The following is a 19797-nucleotide window of genomic DNA, read 5'->3' as shown; positions in this document are numbered from 1 at the left end:
GTAGGTGAAGGTAACAAAATTGCATTCTTCTAAAACTTTACCCACTCTTGCCAGCTTTGGTTTTCTAGAAGTGACTAAATGAGTTCTAATGCTCTAAGTTGTTGACAAAGCAGGAGTTCCCTGGTGGCTCAGCGGGTTAAGGATCCAGCATTGTCCCTGCTGTGGTGTGAGTTTGGTCCCTGGCGTGGGAATGTCCACATGCCATGGGTGCCCCCACCCCCTGCCAAAAAAAAGATGTCTACAAAACACATAATTCCAGACCTATGCCTAGACTGACACCATGTGCCAGGCTGACAGTGGTGACAAAAAAGTAATCAGCTGATCTAAGAAAGAATTGGAAAGTTTTATTCAAGCCAAATTGAGGATTATAACCCAGGAACAACTTCTCAGAAAGCTCCGAGAACTCTTTGAGGTCAAACACAATTGTCTAGGTTTTTGAGACAGAGGGCTGTATGTTCAATGATGTGGAGACTTTGCACAATCCAGATCTGTATGTACTAAGCAGTGGGTCATTGTGACCCCTTACAAGATCAAGGAGTGGTAATCTGTTTTTTGTTTGTTTGTTTGTTTTTTTGCTTTTTAGGGCTGCACCTGAGGCATATGGAGGTTCCCAGGCTAGGGGTCCAGTTGGAGCTACAGCTGCTGGCCTAATACCATAGCCATAGCAACACGAGATCCAAGCCTCATCTGTGACCTACACCATAGCTCACAGCAATGCTGGATCCTTAACCCACTGAGCGAGGCCAGGGATCGAACCCAGAACCTCATGGTTCCTAGTCAGATTCATTTCTGCTGTGCCACGATGGGAACTCCAGGAATGGTAATCTCATAAGGAGCTGACTTGAGGATGCTGCAAGAATGTTGCTCTTTAGAGTCAAGCGGGTAGTTCTGCCAGTGGGGAGGTTTGGTCGATGCATAATGCAGATACACTTGCACAGCAAGGGGAGAGAGGAGGGCAAAGGGCAGAGAAAAATGTTCATGTCTAAATTTTCCTTGACTTGCCTTAGAATACAAATTTTGGCTTCAACAGTATAAACTCTTGCATGGTTCCCTGGGCAGACCCCACTGGCTGGTAACAGACCAGGAAGGAGATGATCCAGACCTAAGACCAGGTCCAGGAGTTCCCGTCGTGGCTCAGGGGAAATGAATCTAGCATCCATGAGAATGCAGGTTCCATCCCTGGCCTCACTCAGTGGGTTGAGGATCACAGCATTGCTGTGAGCTGTGGTGTAGGTCGCAGATGCAGCTCAGATCCCTCAGGGCTGTGGCTGTGGTGTAGGCCAGCGGCTACAGGTCTGATTCGACCCCTAGCCTGGGAACCCCCATATGCTTTGGGCGCAGCCCTAAAAAAGACATCCCCCCCCAAAAAAAAAAAACCCTGGTCCAGTCAGGGTCATAGCCCCAGAAGTCTTTTGACTATTGAATAAAACCCGACACCGATTTTCTACTTTCGTTCGAATACTGGTTTCTAAGCCCTTTGAATGCCTTTAACAACAGCAGCAATGAGTGAGGGCACCCTTGTAGGAATCAGTTATTTTGCAGAGAGCAGGATGCTTAGGAACCACCTTCCCACTCTCCTCCTCAGCCCTGGGAGCCGCTCTCCCCAGTCAGATTCATTTCTCCATGGTAGAAATACAAATGCATTTTATTTAGGGCCTTGAGGTCTTTGAAAGAAAAGTGGCTTTATTTATATTCGTTATGATCATTGTGTACTGGGATTATTTTCTCAGTAGGCGATGTCTCTTTTGCTCATATTTATGACGCAGGGGAGAAGGCATTTAATGAATTTCAAGAGTGTATTTGACTGTGAAACACATCTCTCTTAGTACATTCACATGTAAATAGCCCTCTTATTTGTTCTCTCTGGTGACCTTTCTTCTTTTGGGGGGAGAGCGCAGTTTGTTGTTGTTTTCCATTTCCAAATGGGAGGCTGAATGATAATAATGAAAGATTATGCAAAAAAAATCCATGTTTAAAATAATGTTGATATAGCACTTGTGTTGCAGGATAATTATAGTAATTTGGCTATTACACTATATGGTGTCAGGAGTTAGTTGCTAGAAAACATGGTGACAGGGGTGATGCTGAGGGTTTTCATCCCAACAGGCTGTTTGATCCTGCTGACTTTTCTCTTGAAAATCGAATTGCTTGCAGTGAATGCTCTGAATTCCCCCTTGATTAAACTGGCTGTCAGCGACTACACCCATTGCACTGGGGTCACTGTGAGTTCTGTGTCTGTTTACACAGGGTTTTTTTTGGACAACTCTGAAAATATCACAGAGCAGATTTAACCCGAGTGAGTGAAGCAACTAAGGAAGCAATTGCTAAAAATCGCACATCTTTGCACACGATAGCAAACAAAGGAAAATGCATTCATTCCAAGCCCATCATGAAGCTGGTTATTTTGCTTCTGGGTTGAAGCCTTTTCCCCACTTCACCTTGCTCTGGCTTTGGTGTTTGCAGACTTCCGGGAATACGAGGGCTTGCTCAGCGGAAGCCTGGGAACAGTCTCCTGGGAGGCTGGCTCCAACCTCACATTCATCTTAGACAATGTTCTCCCTGCAAGGTTATTCATATATTCAGATTTTCTGTTTCTTTGGAATCAACTTTAGAAAGTTAGATTTTTTGTCTAGAACAGCGTCATTTAGTATATGAAGATTAAAGAATAATTAGTATTTAATTGTGGAGAGATACGTGTGTGTGTATACATATGCATATGTATATATTGTTAAGAAAGATTAAAGAAGACAATTTAGGTGATATAAACAAACTTTATTTAACAACTTCATGAAGTGGACAGTCTCTTTTCAGAGAACTGTAAAATGGGCCAGAAGGCAGGAAGCTTTTATAGGATGAAGAATAAAGAACAAGGAAGAGAAAACTAGAAGATATCTGATTGGCTACACAGTCAACTTTGTTCAGGGCTAGAAGACCCAGAGTTGATTTGGCATTTGGGAATTGGCTGACTGAATATACTGCATTTCTGGGCAAGTGTAGCATTTACAGGGATATGAAAATTCTCTGTTTCAGCTTGCTGACACCTGCCTACTCCTCCCAGCCCCCCTCCCCACCTCCCCTGGCAGGAGCAGCTCCATTTTGGGCCTAGAAAGTTATTTCAACTGTATGTATGTATTACACAAAAATTCCACGTGGAAAAGACTTCCTGTCTTATTACTGAGTGCTGATTTCCATCTACAGGAAATACTTTAGAGAAAAGAAAAACTTATGTAAACCACAAAACTATACAAAAAATATTATTCATAATAAATGTGAGAAAATATTCAGCTTCCTTAAAACTGAGATGCACATTAAAACCCAAGATCTTTTCCTCCCTTCTTTTACCTACTAAGTTACAAATATGTATTGTCATTAAGATGCGTGGTTCTGGGCAGTGAGCTTGGTAATTAGGCCTTAGTTTCTGACAGCTGTGGAGGTTGACCAACTGATCCATCCCTGGAATACAATCCAGAAATGGTTATCAGAGCCCACTATTTATTTTTTGAATCAAAGTATAGTTGATTTATAGTGGGTTTTTTCTGGCATATAGTAAAGCGATTCAGTTACGTATCTGTATTATTCTTTCATGCAATGCTGAATTTTTTTTTTTTTCGCTAGTGTTCTGTTGAGGATTTTTGCAGCCATGTTCATGAGTGAAATTGGTCTGTAATTTTCACTTCTTGAAATGTTCTTGCCCCACTTTGGAAATGAGGTTATGCCAGCCTCATAAAACAATTGGAGGAGTAGTCTCTCTTCTTTTATTTTTGGAAATGTATGCAAGATTAGGAATATTTATCCTTTAAATATTTTGTAGAATGTGTCAGTGAAGCTATGTGAACCTGGTTCACTTTTAGGGGAAACTTTTTTTTTCTTTTTATGGCTACACCTGTGGCATATGGAAAATTCTGGGCCAGGGACTGAATCCGAGCTGCAGTGGCAGCAATGCCGGATCCTTTAACCTATTGAGCCAGGCCAGGGAATCAAACCCGCACCTCCACAGTGACTTGAGCCACTGCGGTTGGATTCTTAACCCACTGTGCCACAGTGGGAACTGCAGGGGAAGGTTTTTATTTGCACTTTCAGTTTTTTAAATTGTTATAGAACTGATCTTTTTTGGTCTACTTGGTAGTTTGTAATTTTTACTATGAATCTGTACATTTCCTTTACATTTTCAAAGGCATTAGGAGAATATTGAGGCTGTCCTTCATCTTTTATCTCACTTTTTTTTTTCTTCTTTTTAAAGGCTGTACCCACATCACATGGAAATTTCCTAGGCTATGGGTCAAATCGGAGCTACAGTTGCTGGCCTGCACCACAGCCACAGCCACAGCCACACGGGATCTGAGCCTCGTCTGCAACCTACGTCACAGCTCACTGCAATGCTGGATCTCTGATCCACTGAGTGAGGCCAGGGATTGAACCCACATCCTCATGGATACTAGTTGGATTTGTTTCTTCTGAGCCGCAGTGGGCGCTCCCTTCTATTATACTTTTAATGTTCTGAAGCTTTGTAGTGATGCTGCCCTTTCAAATTCCTGACCTTGATTATTTGTATTCTCTCTCAAAGCATCTTGCTAGAGGTATACCAGTTTTATTAGATTTCCCAGAGAACCAAATTTTGGATTGCCTGATTCTCCCTATTTTATGTTTTATTTTACTCATTTTATTTCTGCTCTTTTCTTTATTATTTCGTCCTTTTTATTTTGGGGCTGAATTTGATGTTTGTTTTCCTATATTTTTAAATGAATTCTTAACTCCCTGATTTTCAGTTTTTCTTTTTTCCTAATATGGGTGTTTAAACTATAAATATTGCCCTATGCCTGGATTTAGCTGCAACTCACAAGTTTGGTTTTATAATGTGTTCGCTATCAATATTTTTGAAATTTCGGGTTATTTATTCTTTGGCCTGTAACTTATTTAAAAGAGTGTTTGGGTATATGCTATTTATCTTTATATTTTCCTGGCATTTTCTTTAAAAAAAAACACAACTATTTATTCTAATTTAAAACAATTTTTTTGCTGTGCCTGCAGCCTGTGAAAGTTCCAGGGCCAGAGATTGAACCTCCATCACAGCAGTGACAATGCTGGATCCTTAACCCACTGCACCACCTGGGAACTCCTATTTATCTTTTTTAAGGAGTTCCCATCATGGCTCAGTGGTTAACGAATCGGCCTAGGAACCATGAGGTTGCAGCTTCGGTCCCTGGCCTTGCTCAGGGTTAAGGATCCGGCATTGCTGTGAGCTGTGGTGTAGGTCGCAGACAAGGCTCGGAACCCACATTGCTATGGCTCTGGTATAGGCCAGAGACTACAGCTCCAATTAGACCCCTAGCCTGGGAACCTCCATGTGCCATGGGAACAGCCCTAGAAAAGGCAAAAAGACAAAAAATAAATAAGATAAATGTTTAAAAAGTATATCTTTTTAAAAAAATTTATTTTATTATGGTACAAACACAACATGAGAATTGCTTTCTTAAATTTTGAAGTGTATAATACAGTTTTGTTAATTACAAGCAGTGTTGTACAGCAGCTGTCTAGAACTTATTCATCTTGCACCACTGACACTTTACACCTTTTTTTTTTTTTTTTTAGGGTCACACTCATGGCATATGAAAGTTCCCAGTCTAGGGATCAAATCGGAGCTATAGCTGCCGTCCTACACCACAGCCATAGCAATGCCAGATCCTTAACCCACTGAGTAAGGCCAGGGATTGAACCCACATCCTCATGGATCCTTGTCAGGTTTATTAACCACTGAGCCACGAAGGGAACTCCCCACTTCATACCTTTTGAATAGCATCCCCCTGTTTCCCCCTCCCCCAGCCCCTGGAACGTACCATTTCATCTATGCGTCTATCAAATTTGACTATTTTAGATTCCACATGTAAGCAAAATCATGTAGTCTCTGTCTTCCCGTAACAGGCTTCTTTCACTTAGCATATGTCCAAGGTTTAGCCATATTGTCACATGTTGCAGGATTTCCTTCTTGGAATTATATTCCATTGTTTGTATATACCACATTTTCTCCATCCATTTGGGGTTCCAGTTATCTTTTTATCACTAGGTTTGAGCTTAATTGCATTGAAATCAGAGAACTTACCCTGTGTAATTTTAATCCTTTAAATTTTGTTGAGCATATAGTCAATTTTGGCAAATGGTCCTTGAGTCCATGAAAAGAATGTATATCCTATAGTTGTTTAGTGCAGGGTTCTGTATGAATTAGTCATGTTTGATGATAATGTCAAGTATTTCCTCCTTATTGACTTTATCTATTGTTTGATCAATTCATGAGAGGTGTGTTAAAAATCTCCTGTTTTGATTGTGTGTGTACCAATTTTTACTCATAGCCATCATTTTTCATTATATATTTTGAGTTTGTGTTACTTATTAGGTACACAATTTTTAAGTCGTATCTTCCTTGAACTTCGAAAAATCAGTAATGAAGTGTCCTTTGTCTCTAGTGATGCTTCGTTGCCTTAAAGTGTGCTTTTTCTGACTTTAATATGGCCACACCTGCTTCCTTTGATTCATACTTGAGTGCTCTATCTTTTTCCATCGTTTTATTTTCATCCTTCCTATTTCCTTACATGTTAGGTGTGTCTCCTGTAAATAGCATAGAGTTTGGTTATTGTTTTTATCTAGTGTGACAATCGTTATCTTTTCATTATGTTATTTAGGTCATTTACATTCAATGTTGAAATGGGTGTATAGCTACCGTATTACTTTATAGATGCCCCCTATGTTTCTCTCTGTTTTTTAGTGGTTTTTTTTTCTTTTCTTTTTTGGCCACCCCATGGCAGGTGGAGTTCCCAGGCCAGGGATCAGATCCTAGCCACCGTTGTGATCTCTGCCACAGCTTTGGCAATGTAGGGTCCTTAGCCCACTGTGCCAGGCTGGGGACTGAACCTGCATCCCAGGGCTCCAGAGAGACTGCTGATCCTGTTGTGCCACAGCAGGAAATCCTCCTTGTATTTTTTATTTGTGTCTTTTCCTTTCTTAATCTACCAGTGTCAATTTAATGGGTATTTTTAAAAGACCTTCAGGATTTGGTTGATTCTCTCTATCTTTTGATTGCATCAGTAATCCATTGTCTACTTCTTAGCCTTTACACATCAGTTTAAATGTCCAGAAGGATGCTTCTGACCGCTCAACCCAAAGCAGTGCCCCTGCTCCTATCTTGTGCTGCCCTCTACTGCCCTCTACCGTAGCTTCACATTCATTCCTCCTCCTCTTGTGGACTTGCTCCGTGTGCAGGGCAGTAGAGCTCACTGCTGGATCCCCGGCATCTAGAATGTTAATGACTAACAGATGGTAGGTGTAAAATATAAATTTTTAAATGAGTGAATGAATAAATAAATGAACCCTCGATGTGCTTCGTTCTTACCTCTGCTTTAGCGGGTTGCAGGGGGGTATATGTGTGTGCATGCATGCACGCATGTGAGTGGGCATCCTCATGCACGCCCACACACCCTGATCACTTGTGAGCCTGTTAGAGTGAGGACCATGTTTGATTCATGGCGTACTTCTTGGTGTATCACAGAGTGCCTCGTTCTTCGCTGAACTTCAATCGTATGAATGACTTAACTTGAACCTCTAATCTTTCCCCTAGTTAAAACTGAGTGGCTTCGGGAATTCCCGTTGTGGCTCAGTGGTTAATGAAGTATCCACACGGGTTTGTATCCATGCGGGTTTGATCCCTGGCCTTGCTCAGTGGGTTAAGGATCCAGTGTTGCCATGAGCTGTTGTATAGGTTGCAGACACAGCTCGGATCTGGTGATGCTGTGGCTGTGGCATAAGCTCTGATTTGACCTGTAGCCTGGCAACCTCCATATGCCGCTGGTGCGGCCCTAAAAAAAAAAAAAAAAAAAAAAAAGACAAAAAACTGAGTGGCTTAAATTCATTTGTTAGTTTTTAATGAAATTATCCATAATATTAAAATACTAAACAAAAATGACTATTTTGCAATATAGCCAAGATAGAAAATTTATTTTCATAATTAAATTTTTTTGAATCTTAATTGCATTAATAATACATGACTGTCCTCATTTAAAAAGTTAGGATAATGCAGTTGACGTCGAATTCCCTTGATCAATGTCCAACCCTGGTTCTTCCTCTCATCCCCAGAAACGGCCATTGTTATAACTTTAGTATGTCTCATCTGGACCTCTTGCTATGCTTGTATATGAAGTCCATAGATTTTGATGGGGTCATGTATGTCAACCTTTTTCTTTTATGACTTTTGTCTTCTACATTCTTAAGGAAGGATTCCCCCCCACACAAGATAATAGAAGTATTCTCCTATGTTTTCTTCTAGTAATTAAAAGTATTTTTAAAAAAACTTTAGGTTGTTAATATATCTGCAAATGACCTTCGTATATTGTATGAAACAGGGGCCCACATTAATTGTTTCCCATCTGGTTAGTACTATTAATTTGTAGTTTATTCTTCCTCCACCAATGCCACCTTTAATGTAAATGAACATATTATCAGAGTTCCCACTGTGCCCTGTGGGTTAAGAATCCAAAGGCAGTGGCTTGGGTTGCTTCAGAGATGAGGGTTCAGTCCCCAGCCTGGTGCCGTGGGTTAAAGGATCTGGCATTGCTGCAGCTGGGGGGGTAAGTGGCAGCCGCAGCTTAGATTCAGTCCCTGACCCAGGGACTTCCATATGCCCCAGATGGCGCCAAAAAAAAAAAAGAAAAGAAAAGAAAAGAAAAGAAGCAAAAGAAAGAGCATATCATCATCTTCTGACCATTTTCTGGATTCTATTCTGTTCTGTTCCTACTCTCAGTAACATACTTTTTAATAGCTATGGCTTTATGATATATCTTAATATTTGTTATAAAATTTGGCCCACTCTTTGGTCTTATTTCTTAAAATGTTGTTGACTGTTCTTTAATATTTACTCTTTTAGAATCACTTTATCTCATTTCACAAAAACAACTTTTTTAAATGTTAAAAACCACCAGAGGGTATACTGTTATTTATTCCTAAAAGCCTTCAAAATGCATTGTTTTGCTTTCCCTATGTATTATTCCTGTGAGATAAAGAGCAGGGCAGACCCATGTCTTGTGGGACCTCAGGTCTATAAATTGGGACCTCTCTTTAAGGAAAAGAATACAGGAGTTCCCATTGTGGCTCAGCAGTAATGAACCTGACTAGTATCCTGAAGACGAGGGTTTGACCCCTAGCCTCGCTCAGTGGGTTAAGGATCTGGCGTTGCTGTGAGTTGCAGCATAGCTTACAGATGAAGTTTGGATCTGGCATTGCTGTGGCTGTGGCATAGGCTGGCAGCTGCAGCTCTGATTCGACTCCGAGCCTGGGAATTTCCATATGCTGTGGGAGCAGCCCTAAAAAAAGACAAAAAAAAATTATGAATGCATGGTGGGCGCTGTGCCTTGGAGGGTCCCAGACCGCCAGCTTTATTGGCTTCATGGTAATTCCCTTCTCAGATTAGCAGTCTCACTCATAGAGAAGATCCTAGCAAATGGTGCCTTCTGTCCCACCAGAATAAACCCCTAATTCTGACTTCCAAGCTACTTAGGCAGTGTAAGCAGCAATATAACAATGAAATGTGTAGCCCCAGTCATGCTTCTGGCTGTGCGTGATGAAATACTACTGCCTCAACTCTTCTCAGGGACAGCTCCTCACATTTGAGGATTTCAGGGCACAGTGAGAACATGAGCTAATGAAACCTCACAGGACCCCAGAGACACAGGCAGGGCAGACATGGCATCACCTTGCCCCGTTCCACCATCTCTGGGGATGTGCGCAGCAGCTGCTTTGTAATGAATGGCAACACCCACAACTCTTTAGCCCAGTGTCGTTGTCATTGGTTATTGTCCTGTGAACATTAGCCCATCAGACAGTGAGAGGATTTTAAGAGTTCATTGCAAAGATGATCCATTCTCTGAGATTTCTGGCATTTCATAATATTGTCCTAATTATGAAATGCATCAAATATATAACCAACAAGGACCTACTGTATAGGACGGGGGTCTCTACTTAATATTTTGTAATAACCTATAAGGGAGAAGAATCTGAAACATATGACTAGACTTCGGTTAAATAAATAAATAAATGCACAGAGGGGGTCTAGTTTTCTTCTTCTTTTTTTTTTGGCTGTGCTCATGGGATGTGAAAGTTCCCAGGCCAGGATTGAACCCATGTCACAGCAGTTACCTGAACCACAGCAGTAACCATGCTGCATCCATAACCGATAGGCTGCCAGGGAACTCCTAGATTTTTTTTGTAAAAGCTAGACTGTGTTTTTAGTCGTTCTTCAAATTTAAAAATTAAGAAAAGACTATATATATATGGCATATGGAGGCTCCCAAACTAGGGGATGAATTGAAGCTACAGCAGCCAGCCTACACCACAGCCACAGCAATACCAGATCCCAGCTGTGTCTGCGATCTACACCACACCTCATGGCAACACTGGATCCTTAACCCACTGAATGAGACCAAGGATCAAACTCACAACCTCATGGTTCCTAGTTGGATTTGTTACTGCTGCACCATGCTGGGAACTCCAAGAAAAGACTATATTTTTTAAAAAATAAAGTGCAACTTATGAATAGGAAGTTATTGATATGTGTTTTTTTTTTTTTAATTTAAAAATTTTGCTGTTGAGCAAAATGAATCAATGGTGGTAAAAGTCAGAACCCTTTAAGAGGTATGTTGGCTGGAGAGCAGATGAGGGAAACTTCTGGGTGCTGGAAAGCCTTTATTTTTTTTTAATTAATTTATTTTTTTTCTGTGGCTGGGCATGTGAAAGTTCCTGGGTCAGGGATCGAACCCCAGCCACAGCAACGACCCAAGGCACTGCAGTGACAATGCTGGATCCCTAACCTACTGAGCCACCAGGGAAGTCCTGAAAAAGCTTTAACATCCACTTAAAGTGGTTGTTACATGGGGGAAGATACACGTAGAGATTCATGCACTTTACCGTGTATGTGTTGTATCTCATTAACAAACTAAATTAACCTAAAAAGCCCTCTGCTCTCGCCATCCTGACAACGCTGGAAATGCGCACAGACGATCTGGAAAGTTTGCAGGGAGCAGGGCACACTCAGGTGCTGGAGACACAAGAAGTTTTCCTCTCCCTAAAGCATCTTTCTTCAGAAGAGGGATTCTGCACCCTTTGTCTTCTTATGACATTTGCTCTCCACCCAGAAGAGCAGAGTTCCCACTGTGGCCCAGCAGAATCCACAGTGTCTCTGCAGGGGCAGGGACTCGGGTTTGATTCTAGCCCAGGCAATGGATTAAGGATCCGGTGCACAGCTCTGGCGTTTAGGTCACAACCCTGACTCAGATTTGATCCCTGGCCTGGGAACTCCATATACCATGGGGTGGCCAAAAAAAAAAAAAAAGAAAAAAAAAAGAAAAGAAAAAGAAAAAAAAAGAAAGAAAGAAAGAAAAAAGAGCTACTTGCTCTGCCAGGATTCGACTCTTTTGTTGTACCTTGTGCATTATCTACCTCTTCATCTCTGCTCTTTACGCCTCCCTGGGCATCTGATTTTTCTCTTAGAACTCCATTCACCTACGTCTTTGCCAGAAGTAGGAAGAGGGCAGGAGTTAATGGGGTCTTGGGGTTGAGGGGTGTCTGCAGGGGCCCTTATGCCGGCTGCTGCTGGAAGGAGGAACACAGTGGGAGAGGAGAAGCAGAGAGCAGCCGGCTGCCTCTGGCCCCACAGCCTCTGCTTTGATGCTTAGAAACAAGAAGACAGGGCAGCAGGCCATGCTGGCAGCATGGTCTCTGCAGCCCCCAGGCAGAGCATCCTAGGGCTGATCTAAGCTCAGGCCCAAAGGCTGCGAGCAGATGTCAGTGGGAGTCATTCCCCCCCTGCACCCCACCCACCAGGAGCAGGCTGAGAATGAGCCAGAAAGGAGGAGATGTAGTGGGAGGGAGGGAGAGGGGGAGGGAAAGAGACAGTGGTGGGGGGCAGGAGAAAGACTGGCAGGAAGAAAGAAAAGAGAGCAGAAGGAGGATGACAAGATAGAGGGGGAGAGGGAAGAGCTTTTTAGATAAAATGGGAAAACATTGGTTCCACTCCAATTTTGAGTGAAGACTAAATACATGACCACTACCCTGATGGTTGACTTTCCAGAACATTAAAGCAATAACCTTAGCTCCAGTTCTTCTTATTTAGAAAGTAGAAAAGTGAAAATCATGGCCAAGTTCAGATGCACGTTCACAGTATTTCCAAACATGGGGAAAGCAGCCTATGTGCTAATCTCTGTGTTCTGAGAGCACTGATATGGCTGATGGTAGTCTTTCCTCTGTTCCTTTTCTTTTTGCTCTTTTTTTTTGTTTTTGCTTTTTGGGGGGCCACACCTATGGCATATGGAAGTTAATCAGAGCTGCAGTCGTGGGCCTACGCCACAACTGTAGCAACTCGGGATCTAAGCCATATCTGTGACTTACACCACAGCTCACGGCAACATTAGATCCTTAACCCACTGAGCAAGGCCAGGGATCAGACCCGCATCCTCATGGTTCCTAGTTGGGTTCACAACCCACTGAGCCACAACGGGAACTACCCCAGCCCCCACCCCCTGCCTGATTCCTCTTAAAATCACTTCAAAGCCCACCACCCAGGAGATTGGTCATCAGTTGTTGTAAACTTCAAAGTGAAAGGTAGCTCCAGTGAAAGGTAGCTTGGTCACTGGCAGGTTCCAGGGCCCAGGGGGGTGGCATCACTTTATCTACACAGCTCTTGTAGGTCCAGGTACCACTTTGTCTCCATCGTGCTGATGAGGCAAGGAGAGGTCAGAATCAGGGTGGGCTGTGAAGACTCTGTTCTCCCCACCTGCCCCTCAACAATAGAATTCTTCAGATGTACAGTTTTGTTTTTTTTTTTTTCCCAAACCCACAGCATATGGAAGTTGCCAGGCCAGGGATTGAATCCAAGCCACAATTGCGACCTATGCCACAGCCGCGCCATTTCTGTATCCTTAACCCACTGCACGGGGCTGGGGATTGAACTCAAAATTCAGAAGCATCCCAAGCCACCACAGAGACAATGCCTGATCCTTAACCTGCTGTACCACAGCAGTAACTCCTATGCTGCAGTTTAGAAACACATTTCTATGCTGCCTCCAATTTCCTGTGCTCGGAAGATATTTATCATCTCTTTTCTGTCCTTGTGCTACTCTTTCTCTCAAAGATACTGAGCTCAGGAGCAGCAGCCAGGACTCCCAGAAAACAGTCAAGGAGCTGCGGGAAACTGTCTCCATGGAGGCCAAGGAGAGCATCCAGGTAACAGAGAGTGTCTCCCAGCCTGGGGGCGGGGTGGGCCCAGGGGCTGCTGGTGCCATCAGGGCCAGGGGTGGTCCTGCTCCCCAGAGGGGAAGGTCTTACCAGCACTAAGATCTGGGGGACAAGGGGGGGGGGGTTCGGGGAACAAAGATCGTGTGTTTGTAACAAATTAGAGCCTCAAGGCAACTTCAAGAATCCAAGTAAAGATGGAATTCCATCCCGTCTCCACCTCCCTTCTCACTCATTCCCTGATTTCAGGAGGCTGAGGTGGATAGAACAGCTCATTTAAAGCCAACCTCGGAGTTCCCATTGTGGCTCAGCAGTAATAAACCCGACTAGTATCCATGAGGATGCAGGTTCGATCCCTGGCCTCGCTTAGTGGGTTAAGGATCTGGTGTTGCTATGAGCTGCTGTGTAGGTTGCAGGATTCTGCAGTGCTGTGGCTGTGGTGTAGGCCGGCAGCTGCAGCTCTAATTTGGTTCGACCCCTAGCCTGGGAACTTCCATATGCCATGGGTATGGCCCTAAAAATAGTAATAATAATAATAATAAAGCCAGTCACTATGTTGTATGGCATAAATTGGCACAACACTGTAAATCAACTATACTTTAGTTTAAAAAAATGATAAAGCCAGTTAGAAAACCCACCTTGTCCACAGACTTAATTGAGGCAGATTTTCCTTCCTGCCTGACTGGGCCCCACAGGCCATAGAGGCACCTGCTGGCAAGCTCCTGGCTCCCTGTCCCTGCCTGGACTCTGCAGAAGTGCCTTCCCACACACTCCTGCTTTCCCAGTGCTGCTGCTCTGACCTAAGGTGGGGGGAGGGGGCAAACCCACACCCAAGGAGGCCACAGGCAGCCATGTAGTAGAGGACATAGAATTTGGGGGGTGGGCCCCGGGATCTACCGGGGCCCCAGAGTTCCATCTCTGCTAAATTCTGACTGCTAGTGGTTCAGAGAAATAGAAATGCCCCTATTTACTGGGCTCTGCTCACCTGCTCCTGCAGGACCTCAGGGCATGTCCTTTGTGTCTTCTGAAACGAGGTCTCACCAAGGTGAGAGAAGGACAGGGTAATCTCTGGGCTACTATTGTCAGCCTGACTCTGCATCAGTACCATGTGTGGCCAGAATCCCAGTACATGTTTCTCTGCACAGGCCCTCTCACTTCTGGTCCTCCTGACTCTTCCATCCACCTAGGGCCAGCATGGGGAGCTGGTGCAGGGCCATTGCTTCCTGGACTCCGGCTCCCAACTCTCTTTTTTTCTCCTTTCCAACTTTGGACCGAACAAGATTCCCCTTGCCCATCAGCTCATGCAGAGAAGATCTTGGGAAGAAGAGGAGGGAGCAAGGACCTTGATCTTAGCACTAGGCTGCCTGGCTCATTCTGACAGCTTTTCACATTGTCTCTATGGAAAATGCCTTCTTATACCCCACACCACAAAAGGACCCAAGCTGTAGCCGGGTGGGTGTTGTATTTCAAGGACTGATTTGTCTTCCACACAGAGGCTGGACACTCACAACGGCCAGGCTCTGCTAAGTGCTGAGGGTACTCATGAGAACAAAACCCAGCCTCAGCCTTCAGGAGGTGGTGAATGGTAGGAAGAGGAAAACGCCTAATTCAGGATGTGGAAACCAGGGTGGAAAACATCCCAGAAGAAGGGACTGAGGGACCCTTGAACCTTTTAAAGAAGCTTGTTTGGCAGTGACAGGATTGAGGGAAGTGAAGCTGATGAATGGAATAGGTAAAAAAGAACTTAGTGTGAGGAATTTCTGCTTCTGGCAAAGATGGAGTGATAGAAGCTAGATATGCTTTCCTGCATGAAAAAAATAAAATAAAATGGCCAAATATATGAAACAAGTTTATATTGCGCTGCTCCTCAGATAACAAAGGAGAGTGATGCCTGGGGGGTGGGAAACAAGCTAGACAGCTTTCCAACCCTCCTTAGCCTCCTGCTTTGAGAGAGCTCCTGGCAGCTGCACAGGGCAGGAAGAACCATGGGAGCTCAGTGGCGAGTCCCATGGAGACTGAAGCCAATAAGGTTTGTAGGACAAAGACCAGAGTGGCGAGAGCTGTGTAGAGGGATGGTGGACACCAATAGAGGGCCACTCTTGAGTGTTCAGCTGCGCACTGATCAGCTATGCGAGGGGAGGAACCACTGAGACCAGAGGGGAAACCTCTGGCTGAGGAAAGCACCTCCCCAAACCATTAGTGTGAACAGTGCCCAGTGCTCACACAAGGCTGGGAGTAGTGCCTGTTCCATCAGCCAGACTGGGGAATCTTGTGACTCACAAGGTGTTGGGAAAATGCGCAGAAGGATCTTGCACCAGTAGCAAAAAAAAAAAATCAACCCCAGAGACAGCACTGCCTCAGTCCTGTCTAGCAAATCTTTAGAGTAAGAACCAAAAGGATCAAACTGCTTCCAAGTAATCTGAGTCCCAGAACAAAGTTTGAGAGTATTTGTAGGAATACAAAGTCATTCAGTGCCCACAATGTTTGGGATCCAATAAAAAATAACCAGGAAGTCTCAGTGGTTCATGAACACAACTAGGACCCATGAGGATGTGGATTTGATCCCTGGCCTTGATTGCTGAGTTAAGGATCTGGCATTGCTGTGAGCTGTGACTATATGTCGCAGACGTGGCTTGGATTCCTTGTTGCTGTGACGTAGGCTGGCAGCTACAGCTCTGATTCGACCCCTAGCCCAGGAACTTCCATATGCCTCAGGTGCAGCCCTAAAAAGATAAAAAAAAAAAAAAAAATTCAGGAAATGTGTGACGCATGAGGTGGAGATAACTCAATAATTGAAAGCAACCCCGATCTGAAGCATATGTTAGAATTAGCACACAAAAACATTAAAACAGTTATTATAACTATGTAAATTCCAAAGGTTAAGGGGAGACATGGAAGATATATAGGCATACCTGGTTTTATTGCACTTCACTTTATTATGTTTCACAGATATTGCATTTGTTACAAATTGAAGGTTTATGGCAGCCCTGCATTGTCAGATGATGGTTAGCATTTTTTTTAGCAGTAAAGTATTTTTAAATTAAGGTATGTACATTGTTTTTAAAAAAACATAATGCTATTGCACACTTAATATACTAGAATATAGTGTAAATATAACTTTTATGTGTACTGGGAAACCAAAAAGTCATATGACTTGCTTTACTGCAATATTTGCTTTATTGCAGTGGTCTGGAAATGAACCTGCAATATATCTGAGATATGCCTATAAAAACACCCCAAATGAAACTTCTAGAGATAAAATCCTCAATGCATGAGATGAATGAGATGAAAAATATACTGCAAGGATTAACTTCAGATTAGACATTGCAGAAAGAGATTAAGGAAACAGAAATGAGAATTAAAAAAAAAATCAATGTATCAGCGAGCTGTGGGATAACTTTACCTATTATGTGTGTAATTGGAGTCCATAAAGAAGAGGAGAAAGAGGTTGGAAAGAAGAAAAAAATTGAAGAAATATTGACTTAAAAAATTCCCAATCTTAATGAAAGCAATAAACCCACAGATACAAGCTCAACCAATAGCAAGCACAAGCAACATGACGACTACACCAAAGCACATCATAATCAAATGGTGGAAAACCGGTGATAAAAAGAAAATCTTAAAAGAAGCCAGAGGGAGAAAAAAGACATGTTGGGAACAGAGGAACAAAGGTGAGGATAGCAGCGGATTTCTTGTTGGAAACAATGTGAACAAGAAGATGGTGGAGTCACATCTATAAGGAACTGGAACTATATTTAGAAATTTCAGTACTCCTCCCTTAATCATTGATAGAACAAGTAGATAGAAAATCAGTGAGAATGTTGAAGATTTTTAAAATGCTATTGACCAATTTTACCTAATTGGTGCTTAATAGAACACTCTACCCAACAGCACAGTGTTCCTTCTTCCCAAAGGCACATGGAATATTTACTAAGGTAGATTATATTCCAAGCTACAAAATAAGTCTCAATACATTTAAAAGGATTCAAGTTATCTGATGTACATTCTTTCCCAACAAAAGACATTTATAGGTAAGTAAAGCTATAGATCAATAGCTCTCATGGACATTGATGGAAAAATTCTAATAAAAGTTTTAATAAATCAAATCAATGTATAAAAAAGAGGATAGCTACATCATGACCAAGCAGGGTTTATTCTGGGAATGCAGGATTGGTTTAACATAAGAAAATCAATCAATGTAAATCACTATATTAACATTATAAAAAAAGGATACCTATATGTTTATCTTTTAAATGCAGGAAAGGCACTTGAAAAATCGCATTCATTCCTCATAAAAATTCTCAGAAAATTAAGAATATAAGAGAACTTCTTCAACTTGATAGAGGTTATTTTTGAAAAAAAAAAAAACCAAAAAACGAAAAAAAACAAAACTATAGCTAGCATCATCCTTAATGGTAAAAGACTGACTGCTTTTCCACCAAGGTCAGAAATAAGACAAGAATGTCTGTTCTCACCACTTCTATTCAGAATTAGTCTGGAGGTTCAAGCCAGTGGCAAGAAGACAAGAAAAGAATTAAAAGATGTCCAGATTGGAAAGAAGGAATTTAAATTGTCTTTACTCACAGGTAGCATAGTCATCTAGGATCTGTAAAACAGCTACTAGAAATAATAAATAATTTAGTAAATTTCTAAGTATATACAAACTAAATATGCACTGTAATTTTATCTCCATATAATAGCAGTGAACAATCAGAAATTGAAATAAATACCATTTGGAATAATACAAATACACAAAATACTTAAATCTGACAAAAGATATTTAAAACCTGCATAATGTAAACTAGAAATGAAATAAAATCTAAATAAATGGAGAGATATCCCTTGTGCATAGTTTTGAGGACTTGATATTGTCAAGATGTTAATTGATCAATGAAATCCCAGTCAAAATTTCAACAGGAAGGGGAGTTCCCATTGTGGCTCAGCAGGTTAAGAAGCTGACTAGTATCCATGAGGATTCCTGTTTGATCTCTGGCCCTGCTCAGTGGGTTAAGGATCTGGCATTGCCATGAGCTGTGGTGTAGGTTACAGATGTGGCTCAGTTCTGGCATTGGTATGGCTGTGGCATAGGCCAGCAGCTGCAGCTCTGATTCAACCCCTAGCCCGGGAGCTTCCATATGCCACGGTTGCAGCCCTAAGAAGAACAAGAATATTTTCAGGAAGAATTTTTACAGAAATTGGAAAATCAATTTCAGAATTTATGTGGAAATGGAAAGGACCTAGCTCAGTCAAAACCACTTAGAAAAAGGAACAAGGTTGTAGGACCAGTGCTACTGTTTTCAAGATTAATTATAAGGTTCTTGTAACCAAGACACGCGTGGTAATGATGTCAAGGTCAACAAATAGATTAACAGAACAGAATAGAAGATCCAGTAACAGACTCAGCATACAATCTCTAGTGAAAGAGCAGATCATTGTTGGCCCATAGTCGGCAGGGTGGCTCTGAGTGGGAGGGAGAGGCATGTGGAAACACAGAAGCTCTGGGGGGCGATGTATGTGTAAGTTACTTGTATTGCGGTGATATTTTTATGGGTACCTACATAGGCCAAAACTTTTCAAAAGGTCATGTGGTTTACTGTATGTCAACTGTACCTCCATAAAGCAGTTTTAAAAAAACCTAGTGCAGGCATTCCCACTGTGGTGCAGTGGGTTGAGAATCCGATGGCAGTGGCTCAGGTCACTTCGGAGGCACAGGTTTGATCCCCGGTCTGGGAACTTCCATGTGCCATAGATGAGGCCATAAAAAAATATAAAAGTAAAATGAAATAGAATTTTTAAAAAACCTAGTGTAGCTTTCAAGTTACATAAGGCTCATAAAAATCATGGCGGAATCACTGACATCTACAGAGAGTTGGGACATGCTGAGCATCTGTCTATCCACCTGTCCTTATTTAAGCCTCAGGGCAACCTTATGAGGTAGGTGCTGGTCTGAGTCCCTTTGTACAGATGTCACACCATCTAAGCGGCAGGGCCAGGCTCTGCACCTCGTGGGTGTTGATTAATTCTCACGTCTCACCTTTGCCGTTTGCAGGGGAAGGTCACAGAAGAAGCCCCCAAGGAGGACGCTTTAGCACCAGTCCAAAGTGAAAGCAGTAGTGAAGCAGAGGTAGGGCTTTTGGGGGCCACCAAGGGGGCTGGCGACCCCCATGCAGCTTACAGCTCTCTCTCTGTCTCTTTGTGCCCCTGCCTCTCTCCATCAGTTCAGAGCTGCCTCCTTCCTTGGGACCTGCTTCTCAAAGCCTCCCAATGAACCCTTACTCCACTGTGATTGGCCCTTTATTCTCTGTCTCCTGCACAGCTTGGTCCTAGAAGTTACACTTTCCATACCGATTATTTGCCACCGTTTCAGTACATAGAAGTTTTCTCCTCTTCGCATTGTCTAGGGAGAAAGCATTTTGGAGGAGCAAACATAAGAGTGTTCCTTAGCTCTACACAGAGCATGTTCACGTTCGTGTACACACCTACACGAATTACACATCATCCCCACACATCTCCGGTTCCAGGACTTCTCCC

The 19797-nt window shown here is 42.7% G+C and overlaps 1 protein-coding gene across 1 annotated transcript in view; it reads left to right on the top strand.

Annotated features, from left to right (window-relative positions):
- Positions 1-19797, top strand: part of CFAP61 (cilia and flagella associated protein 61) — a 255401-nt gene that overhangs the window by 55446 nt on the left and 180158 nt on the right. Inside the window, 2 exon segments of the mRNA XM_047771596.1 lie at positions 13166-13257; positions 19316-19390. Coding sequence (XP_047627552.1) covers positions 13166-13257; positions 19316-19390 — 167 coding nt within the window.

Source organism: Phacochoerus africanus, chromosome 3 (assembly GCF_016906955.1).
Source record: "Phacochoerus africanus isolate WHEZ1 chromosome 3, ROS_Pafr_v1, whole genome shotgun sequence".
Taxonomy (NCBI): Eukaryota; Metazoa; Chordata; class Mammalia; order Artiodactyla; family Suidae; genus Phacochoerus; species Phacochoerus africanus.
The sequence above is the reverse complement of the archived record's forward strand: the minus strand, read 5'-3'. Positions and strand labels throughout refer to the sequence as shown.